Below are 23,661 nucleotides of genomic sequence, written 5' to 3' on the forward strand. Positions count from 1 at the left end.
GACACAGTGCCCACCCTGTTCCTCTGGGGGTGTGAGATCCAGTGAGTGGGAGCTAGGCACAGTACTCACTCACCCTGTACCTCTGGGGGTGTGAGATCCTGTTAGGGGGAGCTAGACACAGAGACCACCCTGTACCTCCGGGGGTGGGAGATCCGGTGAGTGAGAGCTAGGCACAGTACTCACTCACCCTGTACCTCTGGGGGTGTGAGATCCTGTTAGTGGGAGCTAGGCACAGAGACCACCCTGTACCTCTGGGGGTGGGAGATCCTGCTAGGGGGAGCTAGACACAGTGCCCACCCTGTACCTCTGGGGGTGGGAGATCCTGTTAGGGGGAGCTAGACACAGTGCCCACCCTGTACCTCTGGGGGTGGAAGATCCTGTTAGGGGGAGCTAGACACAGTGCCCACCCTGTACCTCTGGGGGTGGGAGATCCTGTTAGGGGGAGCTAGACACAGTGCCCACCCTGTACCTCTGGGGGTGGGAGATCCTGTTAGGGGGAGCTAGACACAGTGCCCACCCTGTACCTCTGGGGGTGGGAGATCCTGTTAGGGGGAGCTAGACATAGAGACCACCCTGTACCTCTGGGGGTGGGAGATCCTGTTAGGGGGAGCTAGACACAGTGCCCACCCTGTACCTCTGGAAGAGGTGCTTTCTCTGATCACGCCCCATCAGGGATTTCCTTCTGAAGGGCATCCATGTTCCCTGAGGGTCTGTCACTGCGAGCCCCCAGATTTTGATGGGCATCCCCATATATAACACCCTTTTTGCTAAGTCCATCAATTAGTTATTTTCTGTTTCTCGGTCACCATGGATTGTAACAGGCAGGTAAGAATTTGACATCTCCACTTTGATAATTGTCCTTTAGTTAAATGTCTTATTTTAGTCATCAACATTTGTACAGCTTCCTATAAGTGTTGTGACACGAATTTTGGGTGAGTACGTGCTATTTCCCCAAAAAACTGCCATACCAACCTAAAATTCACCCCCCCCCCCTCCCATTGATTGCAATCACCATAGTCCCATTATTATGGTACTTTGGTTTTTTAAGCAAAATTAATTTTCACTTTCTCAGAAGATTTGATCAATTTAGTTTTTTTTTCTTAAATTGTTCCCACATGCACTTTAGAAGACCCCTACATTGTAATCAAGCACTTGCAAGGGTTTATATTACCCTGTTAAGTCTAGGGTGCAAACCGTTTGACGTGGACACGAACCTCCCCACTTTCCCACTGAAGGCATCGCCGTCTTGACGATGGGACCCAGAATGTTGTGCTTTGTCTCTCTGAAAACTGCAAGTGGTCTAATGCACTGGATGGGAAATAGACGGTGGCTCTCTTCGGCCACAAAACGCAGCTCCCAACGTTGGTACTTTCGAGTGAGAATACGCCAGCAAGCTGGGTGCTTGAGGTGAGAGAACAGTAACCTCTTTCAAAGACTGGCAAACTGATTAAAGTGCCCAAGAGGATGCAAGTGCCACGGATTACTATCGATGTCGGAAGTTCTACCTGGTTAGCGCAAACGCTCCGTTCTTTTATATTTATAAAGCGCGTGGTCACCAACCAGGGCATCATGGCGCTAAAAGCAAGAATGAGGCGGGAAGAAACTAAAGAGAGGTTTTCAACCAGCGCCAAAACTAGTAGTGCTCTTCAATAGTTCTCAGCGCGGGGAATAGGATTCCATAGGTGAGTGGAGCGCCCGAGCTGGTATATATATAGATGAAATTTCGCCTGCAAATATTCTGCACCGAAGCCATAGAAAGCGCGTGTGCGCATCTGTGTTGAAAGAAATAGAAGATGGCCACCTACTTAGTAGAGCAAAGGTTTGCCTCTCAGCGGACCCCAATGGATGGCAATTTACAAAGCTCTGGACATTTACATAAAACATTCTGTAACATAAGTGGGCAATAATACCTATTTTAAAGGACTTGTGTTTTTAAAGTTCACATGCTTCCAGCATATAGCTTTGGATTCTATTTTGCAGGATCCTGGCCAGCACCAAGAGGCCATCTGTGGCAGTGCACCACCCAAGAAACAACTTTAACTTAAAAACAGGACATGAGATAAATAACATTTTATGCTATCCATGCAAAGAGAAGTTAAATAGCCAACCAAAATATCGTTTTGCAAACGTTTGTGGACCCAAAGCAAATGGCCAAACAAGAGCCGATTGCTTGCATCTCCAGGCTATTATACAAGTCTATGCATACTCGTCCTTGGCACTTAAGGGGTTAAGGCATGATGTCTTTTCAATCATTTCACTGCATGCTGTGGTATCGGTTACCAACACGGTGAGTTGGGGAGACCGAATGGAAGGGCCTGCAGTACATTTTGACGAATTCAAATGATCGATCAATGAAATAATTGGCACCAGTCGATCAGCGAAACAAACCCATGAAGCCTGTGTTTGTTTCGTGGGATTCAGTATTGCCCGTGTTATTGTTCCATTCATACGAGTTTTCAGTGTAAAAATGTCACAGGGTCAGCATTGATTGTAGTACTCACCCAACAGCGCGATGGGTGCTGTTGAGGGTTGTATGTAGGGGGAAACAAAGGGCCTCATTACAAGTGAGGCGGTAAGGGTTTAACGGCGCCGGTAAAGGTGCCGGCGCCGTTAACCCCGTGCCGCCTCATTACGAGGTCCCCTCGCGGTACCCGCTCTGGACGTCTGGTCAAAACAGACATCCTTTGCGGGTCCCACGAGGAGACCAGCATTCTAACAACAGGCCCGATGTTAGCATGCTCCCCATTCCCATTGAGCCCTATGGGGGCTGAAAGGGGGATGGTCTGGGTCCGGGTTCCCTGAATGGGGAAATACCGGGTCCTCCAAAGTCGGAATGGCCCGGTATTTCCCCATTCAGGGACCACGGACCCGGACCCGAGTTTGGAGGCAGACATTAAGGGCATGGCTGCCTCCAAACTCGTAATGAGGTCCAAAAAGTAAAAGAAATTGAGCAAAACTTCCTCGAAGCGTGAATCTATTTTGGATCAAAAGAAGAACCCAAAGCATGGGTAATTAAAGTGGTTAGTAGGGATGGTAGAATGCTTCTAAATTAAGATGAGATGAGCAGAAGCTTTTAAAATGGATTCTGACATTGGCAAATCGTTTTCCTTTTAAAAAATGTATGCTGTTTAAAATGAAATAATTCTTTCAAAAAATGAACGTCTTTGATTATCTGCTACACGCGAGGAAGACTGGGGCAAAGATCACTTTAGAGCAAAGAGCTGCTGAAAATGACGTCAGTGGACTGGGAAGACACACCAGGAGCCACAATAAACGACATCTTGCAGCAAGATTGGAGTGGCCATTTTCTTGCTCCCCGCATCCAATTGGAAAGTAGACAACAAAATATAGGGAAGGAACCAATGCACTGATAAGAAAGAATTGTTACAAGAGTCAGGTCCTGCCCGGACGGGCCTTCAGCCCTTTCGTACCAGGCAGTGGCGCGCAGCTCTTAATGAAATGGATGTAAGCAGACCAGACCAGGAGGCCAGAGCTCAGAACTTTCCTGTGCCCTGCGTTAGAGGCAGCAGCTCCTGTTTCTTTCTCTCTTTCTTTGCTGGCCAGGACGCTCTCTTTGGGTTCCTTTCCGCCACCTGTGCTGTCCGCGAGAGATTTAGGTTGCATCGGTGCCAATCTGGGCATCACAAACTCAGGGTCTTGCGCAAGGTTCTTCCCTTTGTTCCATCGCGTTGGCACGCTCCGGCAGTCGCCTCTTTAGTGCTGAGCACTAGTGACTACTGCAATTCTTTAAGCTTGGCGCAGGCTCTTTATCCGGTGTGCGCCTGCAGAATGCAGCATCCAGATTAGTAACTCAGACTTTCTTCTCTATGCACATTTCCCCCGTCTTGAGACAGTGGCCCGGGCTGCCGGCTAATCCAAGAATCCAATATAAATCTACGTGCATAGTGCACTCGGCCTTCTATGGCACTAGAGCAGACTACCTTCAGCTCAAATTCTGCCCCTATGCATCTAGCCGCCCCCTGCGATCTCAACAATCGCTTACTATCCAAGCGCCTCGGGTGTGGCTTACCCGGGCTATGCGCTACTGAGGACCACTTTTCGTTCCGTCACCTTTTGTAGACTTTTCTGTTTCAATAATTCCATGTTTGCTTACTACCTCCAGGTTGCTCTAGCGCCATGATGCCTTCGGGCGTATGCTAGGCTCTATAAATGCCAATAAGATAAGATCACGTGAGTTTACTCAATGTCCTATAGCTCTGCATTTCTTGTTAGAAGCTAAAGATTATCGAATACCTTGGAGCCATAGGCATTATTTAACAGCTGCATTCAGAATAAGAATGACATTATTACTATCTACATGGGGAGACTTTTAATATGTAACTTTATATAATCTATTAATATATTGTTTTTACGCTGACTCTGTTATACTTGCATATGATATGGTTGCTTGATGAAATTATATTGTGTCAAGCAAAATTGACTAACTGACTTACCTCATCTGTGTGAGAAGAAAACAGATTCTGCTGTGGCCATTTACTGTTGCAGGAGATCTTTCACACCAAATGTGTGGGCAGCGCATGCATGTGACAGGGTAGCACTCATTTGGGCCTGCATGTAGTGGTTGGGGTGCAGACTGCGAAGGGACCTTACACCCCCAGCAACAGAAATCCTTGCACCGGTCCCGTCTGGCAGCGTGTACCCTTTTCCTCTGGCCATCAGAGAGTTGTGAGGGTTCCTGCCTGGATTCAGCAGAGCAGTACTTCAGTATTGTTAGGCTTGAGGTTGACCTATGTTCCTGTCATTTAGTCATCCACTTGTGTGTGGCAGATGCTAAGTTCCTTTTCTGGGTCCTTATTTGTTCCCTTCGAGCTTGAACATGTTGCATGTCAGGCTTTCCTCTTGGATGATTCTCATGAGCAGTGCTGTGTAGATGTTAAACCGGAAATGAGAGGCTGAACCCCTGTGGCGCATCGCGGGCAGTTATGCACGGTGTCGATTGGAAAAGTACTAGGTGTGTGATCTGTGTCCTGTCACGGAGGAGGGACGTTACCCAGTCAATTTACTGAAAACGTTAGAGTGGTAAATTTCACAGAGGACCAAAATAGCAAAAAACACAGAAAACATTAAATAAATATATAAAGGGTAGTGGGGTAAACGGGTTAAAATAGGTCTGGATGGGGTTCGGGTGGTGTTATAAGGGTTAAAAAACAGACGGATTGGGGGGGCCCAAATTAAAAAATTAAATTGTTGTTTTTCGGTATTTTGTCCACGATGAAATGTACCACTCTGTAATGTCTGTCGGTAAAATCACATATAACCAGAGGGACGTCATCCACTGGTGTGCTCTGCTGTTCAGACCCACTTCTTCCTGTATCTCATTTGTGATATTGTGGTCGATTTTATCGAGTGCTGCCGATATGCCCACTAGCATAAGGGTGAGAGGATTGGCTGGATCTCGGTTTTTCCTCCAGTCATCCCGGATAGACCGCCTAGTCAATTCCTTTCTTCTGAGTGGCCTGAATCCTTCCAGTGCTTAATTGATTGGCTGGATCTAGGTTTTTCCTCCAGTCATCCCGGACAGGCCGCCTAGTCAATTCCTTTCTTCTGAGTCATCTGAATCCTTCCAGTGCTTGATTGATTGGCTGGATCTCGGTTTTTCCTCCAGTCATCCCGGATAGACCGCCTAGTCAATTCCTTTCTTCTGAGTGGTCTGAATCCTTCCAGTGCTTGATTGATTGGCTGGATCTCGGTTTTTCCTCCAGTCATCCCGGATAGACAGCCTAGTCAATTCCTTTTTTCTGAGTGGTCTGAATCCTTCCAGTGCTTGATTGGCTGGATCTCGGTTTTTCCTCCAGTCATCCCGGATAGACCGCCTAGTCAATTCCTTTCTTCTGAGTGGTCTGAATCCTTCCAGTGCTTGATTGATTGGCTGGATCTCGGTTTTTCCTCCAGTCATCCCGGATAGACAGCCTAGTCAATTCCTTTCTTCTGAGTAGTCTGAATCCTTCCAGTGCTTGATCCCACAGGGAGTCTGTTTCTATGTACTCGAGAAGCTGGTAGTAGACTCGCCTCTCTGGTGGTGTAACACAGTAGGGTGTCTGGTACATGGAGAGCTGGCTGGCTGAATCTCGTTTCACTTCCGCAGCTTCATGTATGTGTCTCTGAATGTTGCAGATCTATCCCTTGGTGCAGAGTCGAGTCAAAGCATTCTTAAATTTTCTCCTTTAAATGTGTCACTTCGAATTTGCGACGTCAAAATGTTTTTTTATCTGTCTTGTGGGCATGAATTAACTGGCGAGCCATTTGTATGTTGTCACAGGGTTTGTGAAGACTGGTCTGGTGATGAGAGTGAATGTTTTCAGGGGTTGTGCCGTTGTGGAAAGTCTGTTTATTTGCTTACTCAGTCTCCAGGTTTCCTATTTAGTCATCCAGGCGGCTGTTGATTATAGACACTTTGGAGGTAGCATGTGAGGTGACGGCGTCTCCTATGTTCTGAGATGGGCTCAACGTCTTTGCAGGGTGCTTGGTTCTGGAATTCCTATTAGAAATATATGCATCTTTTTTTGTGTGATGCCACTTGTTCTAGGCATTTTTGTAGTCTTGTTTTGTCTTTGCTTTCCTTTGCATTGAGTATCTTTGCCCTTTAGTGGTGCAGGTGTTGTTGATATGTTGCTTTCTTGTGCTTATAGTGGTTGCATGTTTTTTTTTTTAGTGGGACTCTGAACGTTTGGGGGGGAATGAGCTTGTCCTGGCAATTGGGGGTCCAGTACTATTATCCCTGCTGCCCGTATTCTGAGTATGACTCGTGTAGGTTTCGGGGATTTTTGAGAGCGACTTTGTTGTCCAATTGGAGATCCTTCCATGTTTTGGGTGGGGTTGGTGTTGCTTTCTTGTGTTTGGGAAATGTGCTTATCAGTGCAGAGATACTGAGCAGCCAAAGGGGGCTGCTCCATGGGTGGCACAGAGGGGGTCCCATTCAGTAGATTTGATTGCACAACATTGTGTCCAGTGTGTGCTGCCGAATGCATTGCTCCTAAGAGCACTTATTTGTAGAGTATGCTTTGCAAGTTGGCAGATAGAATTGTGGCGGCAGCGTTGCAGCTCTGTTCGCACCAGATATGAATGTTTCCTAGGATTGTACGTTGTCTATGGTCCACTGCCAATTTGGTGGCTGCATTTGAAAACCTTTCAGCAAATATTGAGCTGTATATTGGTTGTCTTTAATTTATCAGGAAGCTCAAGGTGATACTTTGTGTCGACTTAGAGTGAAAAGAACTACTGTGCAATGCAGTATTGTTTTGGCGGCATCACTTTTGTTGTGCCATGTTCCTTATGGATGTGGGCCATTCCTCCTCTTTTCTGTGCAGTGCAGCATGATGATCTTGAAGTTGAGTAGAATTATTCTGGGTCACCATGTTTTTCAGTTAACCTTCGTAAAGAGAAGCTCAGCGTATCACCCTTGAAGGAGATTGTATGTTGAGTAGGATTGTTCTGGGTCACCATGCTCTTCGCCTCACCATATTTCCTTTGTAAAGAGAAGCTCAATGTATCACTCTTAAAGGAGGCCGTATGTGTTTGATTTGTGCTTTAAAAATGACCAAGCATTTGTAAGCATGCAGATTGTTGGTCAGTGTTTTTTAAAGTCTGGTATTTTACATTTTTTTGCTATTTTTGTCCTGTTGGGCTGGGTTCAATGCAGTGTGTTTTTCAGGTGATTGTTGCTTGTTCTATTGTTCGTATGACTACTATATTTTCGTATGACTAATATATTTTACGGAATGTGCTTACTTGGTGGGTAATCTATTAATTAATCTTTTATGACACACACTTAATACCGGCGACCAGTCTCTAAGCATGGGACCAGGAAACAAACCTTTGCTGCTCTGCATTGTCTTGTTTCCAAGACACACACGTTGCCCCTGAACTATCCTCATTGCCCTGTATGGCCGTTTATTTTCATGGTGGTACAGGGTTCTTCATCAAGCATACCTGCAGAGCTAGTCACAACAGGCAAGAGAATAACAGAAAAGAACAAGATGTAAAATCTTCCTGTGGGTACAGCTGTCAGTGTCGTATTTGCACAAAGTTGCGAAACGTTATGTGTGCACAAGTTAACCGCAGTTGTTTGCTCATTGTAGGACCTTGAACGGGTCACTTAAATATCTTGCAAATGCTCCCTGTTGACTTGTTTTTCTCAAAACAACTAGATTGCCATCGATTTTCCAGTCCTTTGCTTTGTAACAGATGAGTAAAAGGTTGCTTGAGTTCCATCTAGCCTAGCAAACCCCTAAATGGAGCTGGGTACCTACAAGATGTGTGTCATTTGTCACCAGTGGAAGATCAGGGGAGGGGTCAAACAAGCAGACATACAAGAACTAGACTCTGTGACACCAGTCCTGGCCAAACAGCACCTTTTAGAGAACTTTGCCCTATGTGGACCTGATAAAGGTGCATTTTAGCCTAAACATATGCACTGATATTGCCTGACCACTTGCAAACGTTTTAGCCACCTTAATCAAGAAATTGTTCAGCCCAAAGTAATCTGTTGTCTGTGTCTGGACCAAAGACAACATGTGTGTCCAAATTCCTTGCTAGTAGCACCAACCTTTAAGTAAGGAGCAATGTCTATCACCATATCACCTTTAGATGCTCAAGGCTGAACTGAATGTTCCTATTTTATATGACACCTGCTGGGGTGTTCAGTTTTTCAACTTCAGCCAGTTTTGGCACATACAAGAAATGGGGCACATGAAGATAAAGTGGTTTGCCCAAAATCGTAGACTTTTTAGTTAAGTGGAGGGAGGCTGGTATTGAAACCAGTGCCTGTTGCTTCCAAACTGAGCAACTTGGATGCTAGAACACATCGCCCTGCTTGTGCGTTAACAAACACACTAAGGAAGTAAATCAGGAAAACAATATAATTTGAAAGCTGTGAAAAATGTTGGGTTTCTGGCAGTGGTGGCATTGAACTCCCTCAGGGCCCCATTACGAGTAAAAAGTGTGGTCAATGATTTACTGCGAATGTTATATATGGAGTAAAGTGTACTCAAATTTGTAGTATTGTGATCAGCGTTTTTATTTTGCTTCGTACCAAAAAACTGGTTTTGATGACTTACTGTTTTGCTGCCCACAAGAGATATGGTTACTAAGAAAACAAGACACTGAGGAGGGGGGAGAAGTCAGGAGGAAGGGGCGGGGGCTAGGAAGAGGAGAGGGAAGTCTGGAGGAGAGGAGGGGAGCCAGGAGGAGGAGAGGGAAGTCAGGGGAAGAGGAGGGAAGCCATGAGGAGGGGAGAGAAGAGAGGAAGGAGGAGATGGAAGTAAGGAGGGGGGGAGAGAATCCAGGAGGAGGGGGAGGGAAGCCAAGAGGAGAGGGATGCCAGGAGGGCAGAGAAGCCGGGAATAGGGGAGGAAAGAAGCCAGGTGGAGGGGGAGAAGTCAGGGGGAGTGGAGGGGAGCCAGGAGGAGGGGCGATAAGCTAAGAGGAGAGGGATGCCAGGAGGAGAGGGATGCCAGGAGGAGAGGGTTGCCAGGAGGGCAGAGAAGCCGGGAATAGGGGAAGAGAGAAGCCAGGTGGAGGGGGGAGAAGTCAGGGGGAGTGCAGGGGAGCCAGGAGGAGGGGTGATAAGCTAAGAGGAGAGGGATGCCAGGAGGAGAGGGATGCCACTGGGATATGAATGTTTATTTCCAAAATCACCCAAGTGGGGCTTCGCTGAAAATACAACCAATCGGAAAGCAGGATGGAAATCCTTTTCATTTATGCCCTGGGATTATCCCAATGTAGCCATTTCTTCAGTGGAGTATAATTAGGTTTTAATGACCCCCTTCCTGCCCTCCATTACTGTCAGGAGCAGGAGCTTGGAGTACAAAAGGACATGACAGCTCCCTGCGGTGGTCCCTTGAAAGTTCACACATAATGAATAAATAATACATATATGGTATTTATACAGTATCTATTTATAGCCAAAAGTGCCAGGAATCGTGTGCTCATTAACACAAAGGGTTTGCAGGTGGGTGTGATCTCAAGCCAATCACGGTTATCCTGTGTTGAAATTATTAGCGCTCAAAAGTTTGATTAAGGTGTTGTACTGTGCTACACAAAACGAATGCATACATCACTCACTGTGTTGTGTTATAAAGAGTGAGTTATTTTTTCCATTTTCATTTCACTTAATACATTCAGCAATATCAGTCAAATAAAATCACAGGGAAAAACAGAAAATTGAAAGATAAATATTAAAGTTTCAATAGTAATTAAAGAAAGCAAAATAAGGAAGGTAAATTGTATATGGAAATTATACTATAATGAAACTCTTGTCCAGCTAGTAATCAATACAGCTGGGAAAATGTAAGCTGAATACCCCCCAAAATATCTCCTATTAGAGAATCCAGTTTACAGTGATGGTGTGGGCGCATTAAAAAACTGAAATATTTTCAAATCTGAGGCAGCGTTTCTGAAACACCAAAAAAAAGACAAAATGTAGGATTGTGCCTATATGGGCCCGTATCTCAGAAACAATTGTGCAGGGTATTAGCCATGGAAAATGTCCTCTAGTGCAACACACATAATCTTTCAATACATTTTAGCAGCAGGGCAAAGTTTGTTAAGTGCTATGCTATCAAGCGTAGGACAAGGGGTAGAGCGCTTGCTTTGACATCTGTTCAGAGTCTGCTGACGCAGGTTCGAATCCCAGCATGGGCAAACCTTAGCCTTTCATCCTTCTGAGGTCGATAAATGACCACCACACACCGTGGGTAAATAATAAGCAGCGCTCTGATACCCAAGGGTTCCTAGCGCTATATAAATGCTAAATTATTATTAATATGTGGTATCAGTACTCAGGCAAACCGATACAGAGGAAATACATTAACTTGAGAGGGATTGTCTTAAACTTCTGTAAGACGGTAAAATACCACTCAGAGACCTGCAAATCAAATGCTCTGAGATCACAGATTCGAATCCGGAAGTGGTGACTCAGTCTTTCGTCATTTCGCAGTCAATACAGTAGGAACCATTGAGTTTGATAAACACAGCGCCTATAATTCAAGGTTCTCTAGAGACAACACCGTTTTACGTCTGCTCTGAATGAGTGCCAGTATTATTAATATTGTACTGAACTGTCCTGCTTAGGAGGATGGATACAGAAACTACTTCCCGCAAATTGTTCATTTTAAGCATTCCTCTGGTGTCTGCGCTTGAAAAGGATAGCTCATTCTCTCTATCAATATCTTGTATAGCGCACGCTTTCACCAAAAGACATCATGGCGCTAAAAGATGCAGCCAGCAGTGACATGACAACAATAATCATGAAGAAGTATTTGTATTGCACAAAAGCCACTTGTTTACTAACCCCAATTAGCACCATTGCACTTTCATGAGTGGCTTTGCACGTTCATAGGCGGCCATTTTGAATAAATACTGTGGATCATTGATTTTTGTTAAATTTCTGTTTTGTATGTTTTTATTAGGATCAGGTATTACAAATTGTTTTTAATGGCGATTAGGAGTTGAAGGTCTTTTGCAGTAATTGGGGTTACCTGCATTTTGTCCACAGGTTGTAAAGAACTCACATAAGTGTGAGGGGTAGCTTGTCACTCTCTCTATATATTTATGTTACAAGTGATTTGCTGAACTCCGGTTAGATGAAGTGAGAGGGTGAGCAAAGGGATCGGAGGAAGGGGCGGACGTTTGATGTTGGCAAAGGGAGATGTGATCCTCCAGGTCACACAGGGAGTATGATAGGGCAAGTCAAAGGATTGAGACCTCCAGTGAAAAGGACCGAACACCCCATTTTTTGTAGGGAAAATTGGAAACAGATCAAAACTACTGATTGGTTGGGTGTACGTTGCGCTTGGCTTGTAGTGGCTGATTGGTTGGGTGTACGTTGCGGCTGATTGGTTGGGTGTACGTTGCGTCTTGGCTTGTAGTGGTAAATTCCTCTGTCAGAATTGTGGGACCAGAGTTGTGGATGATCCTGTAAGACAGAAACTGTCTTGTGTAATCCACTTTTCCATTGGCAACCAGGGCACAGGTGATGGGGAGAGTAGAGCGTACGATATTCGGGGCATTGTGCGTTGGTCTCTGTCTGCCATGTTTGGGATTCTTTGCAGTAGGAAGGTTCACTCCTTCAAACTGTTCCCCAATGTCTGTATGCATGTTTTGCTCTTAGCGTCCGAGGTGTTGTACCACTAAGTTTGCCATCCTGTCCAAACATCACCTTTTACATAACCATCTATAGTAAAGGAGATACCAGCCACCACGCCTGTGGCTTAAGTCTTCAGGATTTGAAAATGTGTGCCGTCTGCTTCTTGGAGATAAGAGAGGGAGTTGAACTTCCACCAGTGACTGAATATTGATGGGATACACTATTCCAGAGTTCTGTATCCTGTGGCTCGCCAGATGGTTTGGACTACGACTCACATGATCCCACACCATTGACTTTGTAGGTTATGGCAGATGGGAGTTATAGTCCACAACATGTGGAGAACCAAATGTTGCAGATTCCTGCCTTTCATCTGCCTTAAACATTTAAATTATTGTTTTTGGTCCAAGGTTTGCAGGCATTATTTTGCCCAAAACCAAAAACATATACTTTCTTCCGGCTAGAAATAATGAGAATGGGAACGTGGAGTCAGCATCCAGTCCCCCTTATTTAATCACCCCACAATGTACCTCAATTTCCCAATTAATGCTTCTTTAAGGAGTAGGTGATGTCATTTACTTTCGAGCAATTTTCAAAATGCAATTATCAACTGTAAGGGTGTTTGTGGTCAATTTGAGGAATACAATGATTTCTGGCCAATCAGAGACAAGTTCTGCTGATTTACGGAGCATTCTCTGCACTTCCACCCCCATTTAATGTTCCTCTACTCGCCAGGTCACCCATCACTTGAGTAGTCAGTCTGTCATAGTGACGTGTCTGGCTCTGTGCCGCATGAGGAAGCACTGTCAGAAGAAAGGCCATCCTGCGCCCACTGACATTCATCGACATCCAATCAATACCTTTGATGCTTAGAAGGAGACTCCTGCAAATGGGAGCCTGTGTTCCTTAGCTCTTAATCCCCCCAGACAGTCCAGAGTCATGCACTCTGCTGCTTGCTATGCAGAGGGATTTTGCATGAAGCCAACATTTTCTCCAGGTTGCCTCCATTGACTTACTTGTGTCTTTGGAAGGTGCCACCTTTCTCTTTTGATCTATTGAAAGTGGTGGGGGCGGGTTGGACACATTGCATTTTGTTGCTATTGCTGTAACTGACTATTGTCATTTGCCTTTGCAGGAGGAGTGCCAGAATTATGTGCGAGTGCTGATTGTTAATGGAAAGAAGGTCTTTACTTGTGGTACCAACGCCTTTTCACCGGTGTGCTCCAGCAGACAGGTGAGAGGTTTCCCGCCCAGCTCTGAAACGGGGGGGGAGGGGTGTTTTGGGTGTGTAGCTGGTTGTAACCCTTAAGCCTGGGCCTGCAGGGATGATGGCGCCCATCTGGTTCTGGAGAAGAGGAGCTGCACTTACTGTGCCATGCTATAGACCTCTGACGTGTTCGCATGTACACCTGTACTTCCACATAGTCCTTAATCTCCCCCAATCCAACGTAACTGTATCTGTAGCCCTCTGCGAGGACGTTCATTGCAAGTCCGTCCTTTGTCTCCCCTCCCCTGTTTGGTTGCGCCTGAAAAACTTCACGCACTTGCACTAGAAGAAATTCTGTCAGGCATAGTACGCTAGTTACTTTGTTAGATCATTCGGAAACCTCCAGTTCTAAGAATGACTATTGTATTCCCTGCTCCCTTCCCGCCTTGAAGCGCTTTGAAGCACTTCACTTGTGCATAAGCGCTGTACAAATAAACAATTACAATCTGCAAATATTATATAGAGCCCATGATAGAGGGAAGTGATTTCAGGTATTATGCAAGGGGTTTGCAACCTGCGGATCTCCAGATGTTTCAGACTACAACTCCCATGATCCCTTACCATTGACTATGCTGTGTAGGCCTGATGGGAATTATACTTCAAAACATCTGCTGAGCAAAAGTCTGCAGACCCCTCTGTCTTATGTAGTATGTATACGTTGATTAATCTAATAAGTCTGTTCTGGGCCATAAAACCATCTCTTTAGGGCTTACTAATGCTTCCTTATTCTGTGGTATGCCCTCTTCTGCGTTTACATTGTCATGCAGGCTTGATCACGAGTTTGACGGTAAGTACTTCAAAACATTAATCCTGTTATTGCATGCAGTATCAGCGGTGTAATTTGAAGGGCCTGCATAATTGCAAGCCATGCAAACTCTTCTGTTATTCCCCATTCTAGATTCTAGGACAGCCAGCCCCCCACTGGGATTTGTTCTCATTCAGGCAAGGAGGAAGACAAAGGGCTGTGGAGTTTTGGACACCTCCCTCGCTTCCTGCTTTCACACACAGACTGGAGCCTGGGCGGGGAGTTCAGGGGACTCCAGAAGATAAAAATCACACAAAGGAATTTCCCGCCCTGTATGTCAGGGGAAAGAACAAGAAGGGACAAGAACAACTAAAATGGCGAAAAAAGAAGGCAGGGGCCATTTTGGTAAAATGAGCACCCTTGGGTGCCTTTACTGCAGCTGTGAACACAACCTGTGGTAAAGGGGCACCAAATTAATCCAAGGTATCACTACGACCAGCCATTGAAGGTAAGATTGTCCCTGTAACAGAACTGTTACAGTTTTAGTGTGGAAGAGGATACATTGTACCTCCGCTGCACTCCACATAAGGTGGGGGGTGCTGGTTTCACCAAACGAAATGTAAGAGGGATCCAAAGATCCTTTCTACCCTTTGGGACTGTATTTTTCTCAATCTTAGCCAGAGAAAGTTAAAAGGGGAGCCCCTAGGGCAACCCAGCAACGACAGGCACTTATTTCCAAAAAGTTGTTAAAGAGGATAACTTTAAAAAGACACTATGGAGAGTCTAATAAATAACACCCAGAAAAAGAGTAAAAGATTCTGTGAGTGTGGATAAAGGTTCCCACTCACAGAGGAATCCCACTTCTCGCCTACCTATGAAGCCTGCTGTCTGGCACCTTCAGGGGTAGCCTCCCCAAGCCTGGTGCTCTCCGGCAGCTTTATGCCCCAAGTTGGTGGCTGACCTAGGAACCGCCTGGCTATGAAAGAGTGTCCCAACTGCTGCTTCGTGCTTCTCAAAAACATTGTGAGTTGCCTACTGGCCCGCACCGCACCGTGCTCTCCATTACATCCGGAGACGCAGGTGAGTACGCCCCTAACCGCAGGACCCTCCTTGGCTCTGGCTAGAAGGCCAAGGATCAAGAAAGGGAAGCCCCAGGCCCGCGTGGTGTCCTCTCCCTCCCCCGACCCATTTCACTTCCCTATACCCCCTCCTGCCTCCCAATCCACTCCCCGGCCATGATTGGCTCATTGTCGACTCTTAATTCACTGTCCCAGGACAGCCCTCTGCCAAGCAGCATCGTCGGATAAGGGCGGCTCCAGCAGAGGCGGCTCCAAGGTGTGTCTGCAGGTGCCCGCAGGGGAAGCAAAAGAAACCAGCAGCCAATCAGACACCAACAAAACTGTAAGTGTGGCATGGGTGGGGGTAGAGCAATTACTCTACTCCAGAAAGCCCTCGCCACTCTACCTTACCTTTCTATAACATAGACTGTCATAGATTTACACCATGCATACTAAGAGAGATTTGTGACCACAAGCCTTAATCCTTTCTTGGCTGCAATGTATATGTTGCATGGCATTACACACTAACAGACTAGCCAATGTCAACTAGGGCCACACCTATAGAGAATGGTCAAGTTTAGCCTACGTCACATTTAGACAGGTGTAACAATGCTAGCATATGCCACACTTAGATGGAATTCTTAGCCTTAGCCTGCGTCACTTCTAGACAAAACTGTGAATGTTAGCATGTGCCACACTTAAGAGATGGAATTCCTAGCCTTAGCTTGCGTCACATCTAGACAGAACTGTGAATGTTAGCATGTGCCACACTTAGATGAATTCTTAGCCTTAGCTTGCGTCACATCTAGACAGAACTGTGAATGTTAGCATGTGCCACACTTAGATGAATTCTTAGCCTTAGCTTGCGTCACATCTAGACAGAATTATGAATGTTAGCATGTGCCACACTTAGATGAACTCTTAGCCTTAGCTTGCGTCAGATCTAGATAGAACTGTGAATGTTAGCATGTGCCACACTTAGATGGAATTCTTAGCCTTAGCTTGCGCCACACCTAGACAAAATTGTGATGTTAGCATGCGCACACTTAGATGGAATCTTTAGCCGTAGCTTGTGTCACATATAGACAAAATATGAATGTTAGAACACTTAAATGAGAAACGGTGAATGATGACAAGTCCAACACTAGAATGGAATCATGATCACTAGCCTGCCTCACAGGTAGACTGAATATTGAAAATTAGCAAGCGCCACACTCCGATGTAATAGTGAATGATAGCAGGCATCACACCTAGACATAATTTCAAGGACAGCAATGCCAACTAACTAATCCACTAACCTATTTCATCCCTCTACATACACCTCTAAAATTGTAACCAAACACAACCACAAGCCTAAAATGCAGCAAACCACACAAACTTCACTACACTTCAACAACAAAACAAATCACACATAGGCCCTCATTACAACCCTGGCGTTGGACCATGGTGCTAATAGCACCATGGTCCATGCCGGTAACTTACCGACTCCGCCATGGCGGAATGGGGAATTACCGCCCCATTCCGAGGTTGGCGGGCGGTAATTCCCCATGCCGCCATGGCCCTTCCCCATTCCCATTTCTGCCCCATAGGGCTCAATGGGAATGGGGAAGGCGCTAAGTACGGTGCCGCAAATTGCGGCACCGTACTTAGCACCAAGGTCCCTTTGCGGGTTGGTTTTTAACGCCTGCAAAAAGCAGGCGTTAAAATCGCCAACCCGCAAAGGGACCTCGTAATCAGGCGTTAAAGGGTTAACGGCACTGCCACCTTTTATGGCGCCATTAACCCCTTAACGCCAGGATTGTAATGAGGGCCATAGACTTGCACAACAGCACACGACTACCGACCGTAAAACACCCCAAGCCCAGCCAACGGACCCACTGGGCTGAGGCTGCCAACAGCACATCACTGCTCTCTTGCACTTTCCCAGCTCATTCCTACTAACTCACCCCGTCTCCCTCTTTCAGAGCCGCCAGAGCGCCAGGGGACCACTCCGGTGGTGATAGTGCGCGGTACAAATATCCTTTAACATTAACATTAACATTCCTATAGGACTCCATGGGGATCGGTAATTACCACATGCGGTCATTGTTTCCTGTGGCCATAATTACCTCCACACACAGCTGGTGGAAATGAAGTGTTTCAGAACTGGAACTTGTAGTTTGGCAGAGTGGTAAACCATCTGGTATTCTAAGATCGTGGACGTTTTATCATTACCATCAAATTTGTAATCGGGCGTAATGATACATCAACCGGAATATTGTCCTTGCTTAAAGAAGTGCAATGTATGGGCGTGGCCTAACCACCCACTATTTGTTTCAGTCCTTTGTGCCCAACAGGAGCTGGAAGTGTCATATCAGAAGGGTTTTATAGGAAGCCCAATGTGGCAATGCTCATATAGGAAACCGAACGGGAAACCCATGGGTATTTACTCGCTGAGTCCCTCAACGATCATCCTGCCTAACTACATAATTTACCTCCACTTGAGACCTTTAGGTTCCCTCTTCAGATGCGGAGACTTAAAGATTGAAAATCTATGCCGATGACCCTTGGTACTAATGGAGCATTTAAAGGGGGCCTGGGACTGAACATGCCTGTGCAGCCTTGTTTGCAAATGATCTTGGAATGGAAAATCTGAACTACCACACTCTGTCCACTCTATCTGCCCGTACTCCATTGGGTATCATCGGCGGCAGTCCACATTTGCCACTGAGGTATCATATTTCATCAATATCTGGAGTTTTGACTTCCAGCACAATCACTTCATAATAACCACTAACAAAGGTTGCTTCCTGAAGGAAATGTACACCACCAATCTTCCCCTCTAGATGCCTTCCATGGATGTGGCTTGGCGTTCTTTATCTATTGGGCTACTGGAATGTCTTTTACAAAGTGCTACCTAAAAGTCAAATCACCAAACTACAACTGTGCAAGGACTGTGGTGACCTGTGGTCTACACCTCTTCCAGAACATTAGCCCCACTCTCTGGCTGCTGCACTGGTTATCTGCCTGCCTGGGAGTCTAGTTTACAATGTTCCAGAGAGTATGCAGGAGCATCCACAGTCTCGACTACTACCACAAACGGTGCCATACACAGGCATGCCTGCTAGGATGAAAGGTCTAACCATTAGTTCTGCTGCCTCAGAGCTCCCGCAACTAGACAGGACTGTCGAGGTCGACGTACGCTGACTTTGGTCTTCTTCAGGTCGAAATGAGCCCTTAGGCCACCTAGCACTGTATATCAAAGTCAGAACACCAGAACATGGGGGGATGAGCCCATATTTACCAGCTCCATGGATCAGCCAAGCTTCAGTGCGGAGGAGTGCTTTGAGGGGGCCAGAGAGAATTCAGGGAGGCCAGACAGTATACCACTCGGTGGAACTGTCGGCCATATTGCCACCATTAATAGTCACTTTCCTCCAATGTCTAATGCACTAACCGTCCCATTTCCCTATTCTGCCAATCCTCGTATGAAGATTCCACTGGCTTTCAATTTTGGACGTTCCATCCTTTATGCCTTTTCACCTCATCTGTGTATATTTTTAACATGATTTATTGTAACATACAAAGAACATTAGCATCATTCCTCATTAACCCTGCAGAGTATTTATTTCTTCTGACATTTGCTGCTGGCCCTTTTAGCTCCGGTTTAACAATGGTAATGCTTACTCGGTCCCTGTTAACAGGTCACATGTTATGTTATGTTATGTTAACGGATTTATATCGCGCCAAAGCCCAAAGGCATCCTGGCGCCCTTAACAGAGAAAGTGAGCTGACAAGTTGCCAGTATTACTCAAACAAAGTGGTCTTCAACATTTTCCTGAACACCAGGTGGTTTTCTTCCCTACGCAGAATTCCCGGTAAGGCGTTCCAGGCTCGTGCTGCCAGTGCGAGCCTGGTTTGGATATCTCCTGAATGTGGCATATTCTCTACCAGCTGAGTTTTCCTTTGATTAGTATAGGTGACAGACTCAGAGCCATTCTATATAGTAAAAGGCTCCAAGCCTCTGACCTCCCCTCATTGGGTCCGTAGGTCTGGCCGGCAGTCTCCGATCTGCACACGTTGTTGCCTCTGTGGGACAGGAACATCTCTGTGAAGCCTGTGCACTGCAGGACGTCACCTACGGTCCTCTGTCTTTCCCATGACCCTACCAGAGTTATCCTTTTTGGAGTTGAGAAGTATGGTGGATGGTCAGCAGCCCAACTATACAGCCTTAAGTAAAAAAGGTAAGAGCTCTGGGCCAGCTGTGATAGGCTCATTCAGGCCAGCATCACATTACATGTTTCTTGTGAAGCAACAGGGTGGAGGGAGTAGTGGGAATAAGAGAAATGGCCAGTGTTGCTGTGGCCTGAGCACCACTGTACAGCAGGACCGAGTTCTAGGATGGAGGTGCGATGCTGTAAAATGGGGCTAACGATAGACTTCCTTCTGGAGTGTGGCAGTGTGGTTAGCTGCTTTCTGGGGCAGCTGTTTTCCTGGTCTGCCTCATCTATCCGATGCCAGAGACAGTGGTTGAGCCACATAAAGTATTGTGCCAACAGTAATGTGTGTGTGGCACCCTGGTGCCATGTGGAGCAAGAAATGCAGTGACAGCAATGTGGCTGCCATTGGAATTCCTGGCATGGGATGGGGAGGAAGAGCCAGGGCTCATGCGAAGCCTGGGTACTGCAAGTGGCATGGGGTTGCGGTCCCTGTAGACTCTTCAGCTGTGGGCTGAAAGCTGTGCTGTCATGGGGATGTATACATGTGACTCCCCGGAGTGCATCCACTGGACTGCTCCATATAGGGCTCCTCTGCTTAACTGACGGGGCTTGAGTCAGAGTCAAGGCAACCGATAAAGAGCAGGGAGCGGGATGGTCATCAGAGCCAAGGCGACGGATAAAAGAGAATGGAGCGGGATGCTTAGCAGAGTCAAGGTGATGGATAAAAGAGCATAGAGCGGGATGGTCATCAGACTTAAGGCGAAGGATAAAAAAGCATGGAGCGGGATGGTTATCAGAGTCAAGGCGACGGATAAAAGAGCATGGAGCGGGATGGTTATCAGAGTCAAGGCGACGGATAAAAGAGCATGGAGCGGGATGTTCATCAGAGTCAAGGCAATGGATAAAAGAGCATGGAGCGGGATGGTCATCAGAGTCAAGTCAATGAATAAAAGAGCATGGTAGCGGGATGGTCATCAGAGTCAAGGCGACGGATAAAAGAGCATGGAGCTGGATGGTCATCAGAGTCAATGCGACAGATAAAAGAGCATAGAGCGGGATGTTCCTCAGAGTGAAGGCGAAGGATAAAAAAGCATGGAGCGGGATGGTTATCAGAGTCAAGGCGACGGATAAAAGAGCATGGAGCGGGATGGTTATCAGAGTCAAGGCGACGGATAAAAGAGCATGGAGCGGGATGTTCATCAGAGTCAAGGCAATGGATAAAAGAGCATGGAGCGGGATGGTCATCAGAGTCAAGGCGACAGATAAAAGAGCATGGAGCGGTATGGTCATCAGAGTCAAGGCAACGGATAAAAGAGCATGGAGTCGGATGGTCATCAGAGTCAATGCAACAGATAAAATAGCATGGAGCAGGATGGTCATAAGAGTCAAGTCAATGAATAAAAGAGCATGGTAGCGGGATGGTCATCAGAGTCAAGGCGACGGATAAAAGAGCATGGAGCTGGATGGTCATCAGAGTCAATGCGACAGATAAAAGAGCATAGAGCGGGATGTTCCTCAGAGTGAAGGCGAAGGATAAAAGAGCATGGAGCTGGATGTCATCAGAGTCAAGGCGACGGATAAAAGAGCATGGAGCGGGATGGTCATCAGAGTCAAGGCGGCAGATAAAAGAGCATGGAGCGGGATGGTCATCAGAGTCAAGGCGACAGATAAAAGAGCATGGAGCGGGATGTTCCTCAGAGTGAAGGCGACGGATAAAAGAGCATGGAGCTGGATGTTCCTAAGAGTGAAGGTGACGGATAAAAGAGCATGGTAGCGGGATGGTCATCAGAGTCAAGGCGACGGATAAAAGAGCATGGAGCGGGATGGTCATCAGAGTCAAGGCGGCAGATAAAAGAGCATGGAGCGGGATGGTCATCAGAGTCAAGGCGACAGATAAAAGAGCATGGAGCGGGATGGTCATCAGAGTCAAGGCGGCAGATAAAAGAGCATGGAGTGGGATGGTCATCAGAGTCAATGCGACAGATAAAAGAGCATAGAGCGGGATGTTCCTCAGAGTGAAGGCGAAGGATAAAAGAGCATGGAGCTGGATGTTCCTAAGAGTGAAGGTGACGGATAAAAGAGCATGGTAGCGGGATGGTCATCAGAGTCAAGGCGACGGATAAAAGAGCATGGAGCTGGATGGTCATCAGAGTCAATGCGACAGATAAAAGAGCATAGAGCGGGATGTTCCTCAGAGTGAAGGCGAAGGATAAAAGAGCATGGAGCTGGATGGTCATCAGAGTCAAGGCGACGGATAAAAGAGCATGGAGCGGGATGGTCATCAGAGTCAAGGCGACAGATAAAAGAGCATGGAGCGGGATGTTCCTCAGAGTGAAGGCGACGGATAAAAGAGCATGGAGCGGGATGGTCATCAGAGTCAATGCGACAGATAAAAGAGCATAGAGCGGGATGTTCCTCAGAGTGAAGGCGAAGGATAAAAGAGCATGGAGCTGGATGGTCATCAGAGTCAAGGCGACGGATAAAAGAGCATGGAGCGGGATGGTCATCAGAGTCAAGGCGGCAGATAAAAGAGCATGGAGCGGGATGGTCATCAGAGTCAAGGCGACAGATAAAAGAGCATGGAGCGGGATGTTCCTCAGAGTGAAGGCGACGGATAAAAGAGCATGGAGCTGGATGTTCCTAAGAGTGAAGGTGACGGATAAAAGAGCATGGAGCGGGATGGTCATCAGAGTGAAGGCGATGAATAAAAGAGCATGGAGCGGGATGGTCACTGTGGTGACTGTGCATGGGCATGGCCACAGGAAGTGCTCCCATGAGGTGATACATTGTGCACGGCTGGGCGAGGCGTGAGGCTTTAGACCTACGTGTCATGAGGCTGCAGCTAAACATTAGATATGAGCTGCTGCAATAAATCCAACTGTCCTCAGCCCCAAAACATGCAAATGCTGACCAGTCTGTCAGGCAAAATGGTTCCACAGCAGATTTGCAAACACTGTCCAGATATGGAAAACACAGGATGAGGAAACCGAATCGGGAGGGCATATATCGGGAGTCTTGGGGACCCTTTAATGACTTCTACGGTTGAGTGTGGGTCATGAGCAAATGGTGAGAAGGGATGTTGGTCGTTGGTATATGTTATTGGTGTGTAGTGTTGATTGGCAGGTTTATGTTCGTGGTATGTGTGTTAGTGTTTATGTAGTATCCTTTTGTGTTGTGTCTATGTTGTATGTTTGGTTATATTAATAGAACAAGTGTATTGTATATCGTGGTGTTAGGGTAAATTATTTGCAATGAATAGATTGTATTGTATTAAATTCCAATGGGACGGTATTTTGTTTATCTTTTAAGCCTTCATATACATTAACTAAATATTGTTTGTTATTCTCATGTGATTTACAATTAAAATAAAGTGGAAGAAAAAATAAAATGTTCCATGTGTGTATCTTCATTCCAAAATAAACAGCAGGAGACGATAAAGGAGGGACAGAGCCGTCCTTAGGGCTGGGCGGGCCAGGCGGCCGCCCGGGGCGCCACGCCAGCTCGGGGGAGTCTTTCAAGCTCTCCTCCGAGTTGGCGTGGTGGGAGAAGGCGCGACAGGTGCCCTGTTGAAATTAAATGCGCTCTGAGGGGAGTAGCAGCAATTTCTTTGATTTGCTAACCGGGGCGCTTAAGCTTCTAAGGGCGGCCCTTAGGAGGGACTCCGACGAGATAAGGGAGGGAATCACCGGCACCCTTGTTTCTGGACTGGCAAACTACGGCTTTGCCTGTCGGAGCCGCTGTGCCGGACCAGTCTGACCCTGCCAGACACAGCGGTCACAGTAGGCAAAGCTGTCACGGAAGCACCGGCACTGTTAACAATGGTGCCGGTGCTTCCATGTCCCCATTCCCATAGAGCCCTGTGAGACTCTATAGGAATGGGGATTAACAAAATTGCTGTGCCTGACTTCTCGGGTCCTGACTTTTACGGGTCCGGCGGCAACCCGCCGGGAGCACCTGCACGTTACTGCCGTATTGTGGCCCAAGGTGTTGCCTACCATTTAGTATAAGTAATAAAATATTCAAATTAAGGGTGGTGGGTAGGGATCACGCGCTCACATCAACATAACAAATATGTGCAATTTTGTCATGTGGACACTTCCATGAATGCAGGGACTAATACGTTAAACACATAGATGTATTAATTCATTGATCAGCCGACACGTGTTTCGACCTACGTGTCGTTCTCAAGGCTGCATGCATTACAGAAACACAAATATAAAAAATGAGTCAGTTCAGAAAGCATTACCATCCATGCATAATATCCAATAAACAAATATAATATCACAGGA

At 46.5% G+C, this 23,661-nt stretch overlaps 1 protein-coding gene across 2 annotated transcripts in view; it reads left to right on the forward strand.

Moving 5' to 3' along the window:
- SEMA5B (semaphorin 5B) overlaps positions 1 to 23,661 on the forward strand; it is a 1,093,184-nt gene that overhangs the window by 794,866 nt on the left and 274,657 nt on the right. For both annotated transcript variants that reach the window (XM_069616686.1, XM_069616687.1), the window contains one exon: positions 13,239 to 13,337. In XM_069616686.1, coding sequence (XP_069472787.1) covers positions 13,239 to 13,337 — 99 coding nt within the window. The remainder of the gene's footprint in view (positions 1 to 13,238; positions 13,338 to 23,661) is intronic.

This window comes from Ambystoma mexicanum, chromosome 9 (assembly GCF_040938575.1).
Source record: "Ambystoma mexicanum isolate Mex_15411 chromosome 9, UKY_AmexF1_1, whole genome shotgun sequence".
Lineage (NCBI taxonomy): Eukaryota > Metazoa > Chordata > Amphibia > Caudata > Ambystomatidae > Ambystoma > Ambystoma mexicanum.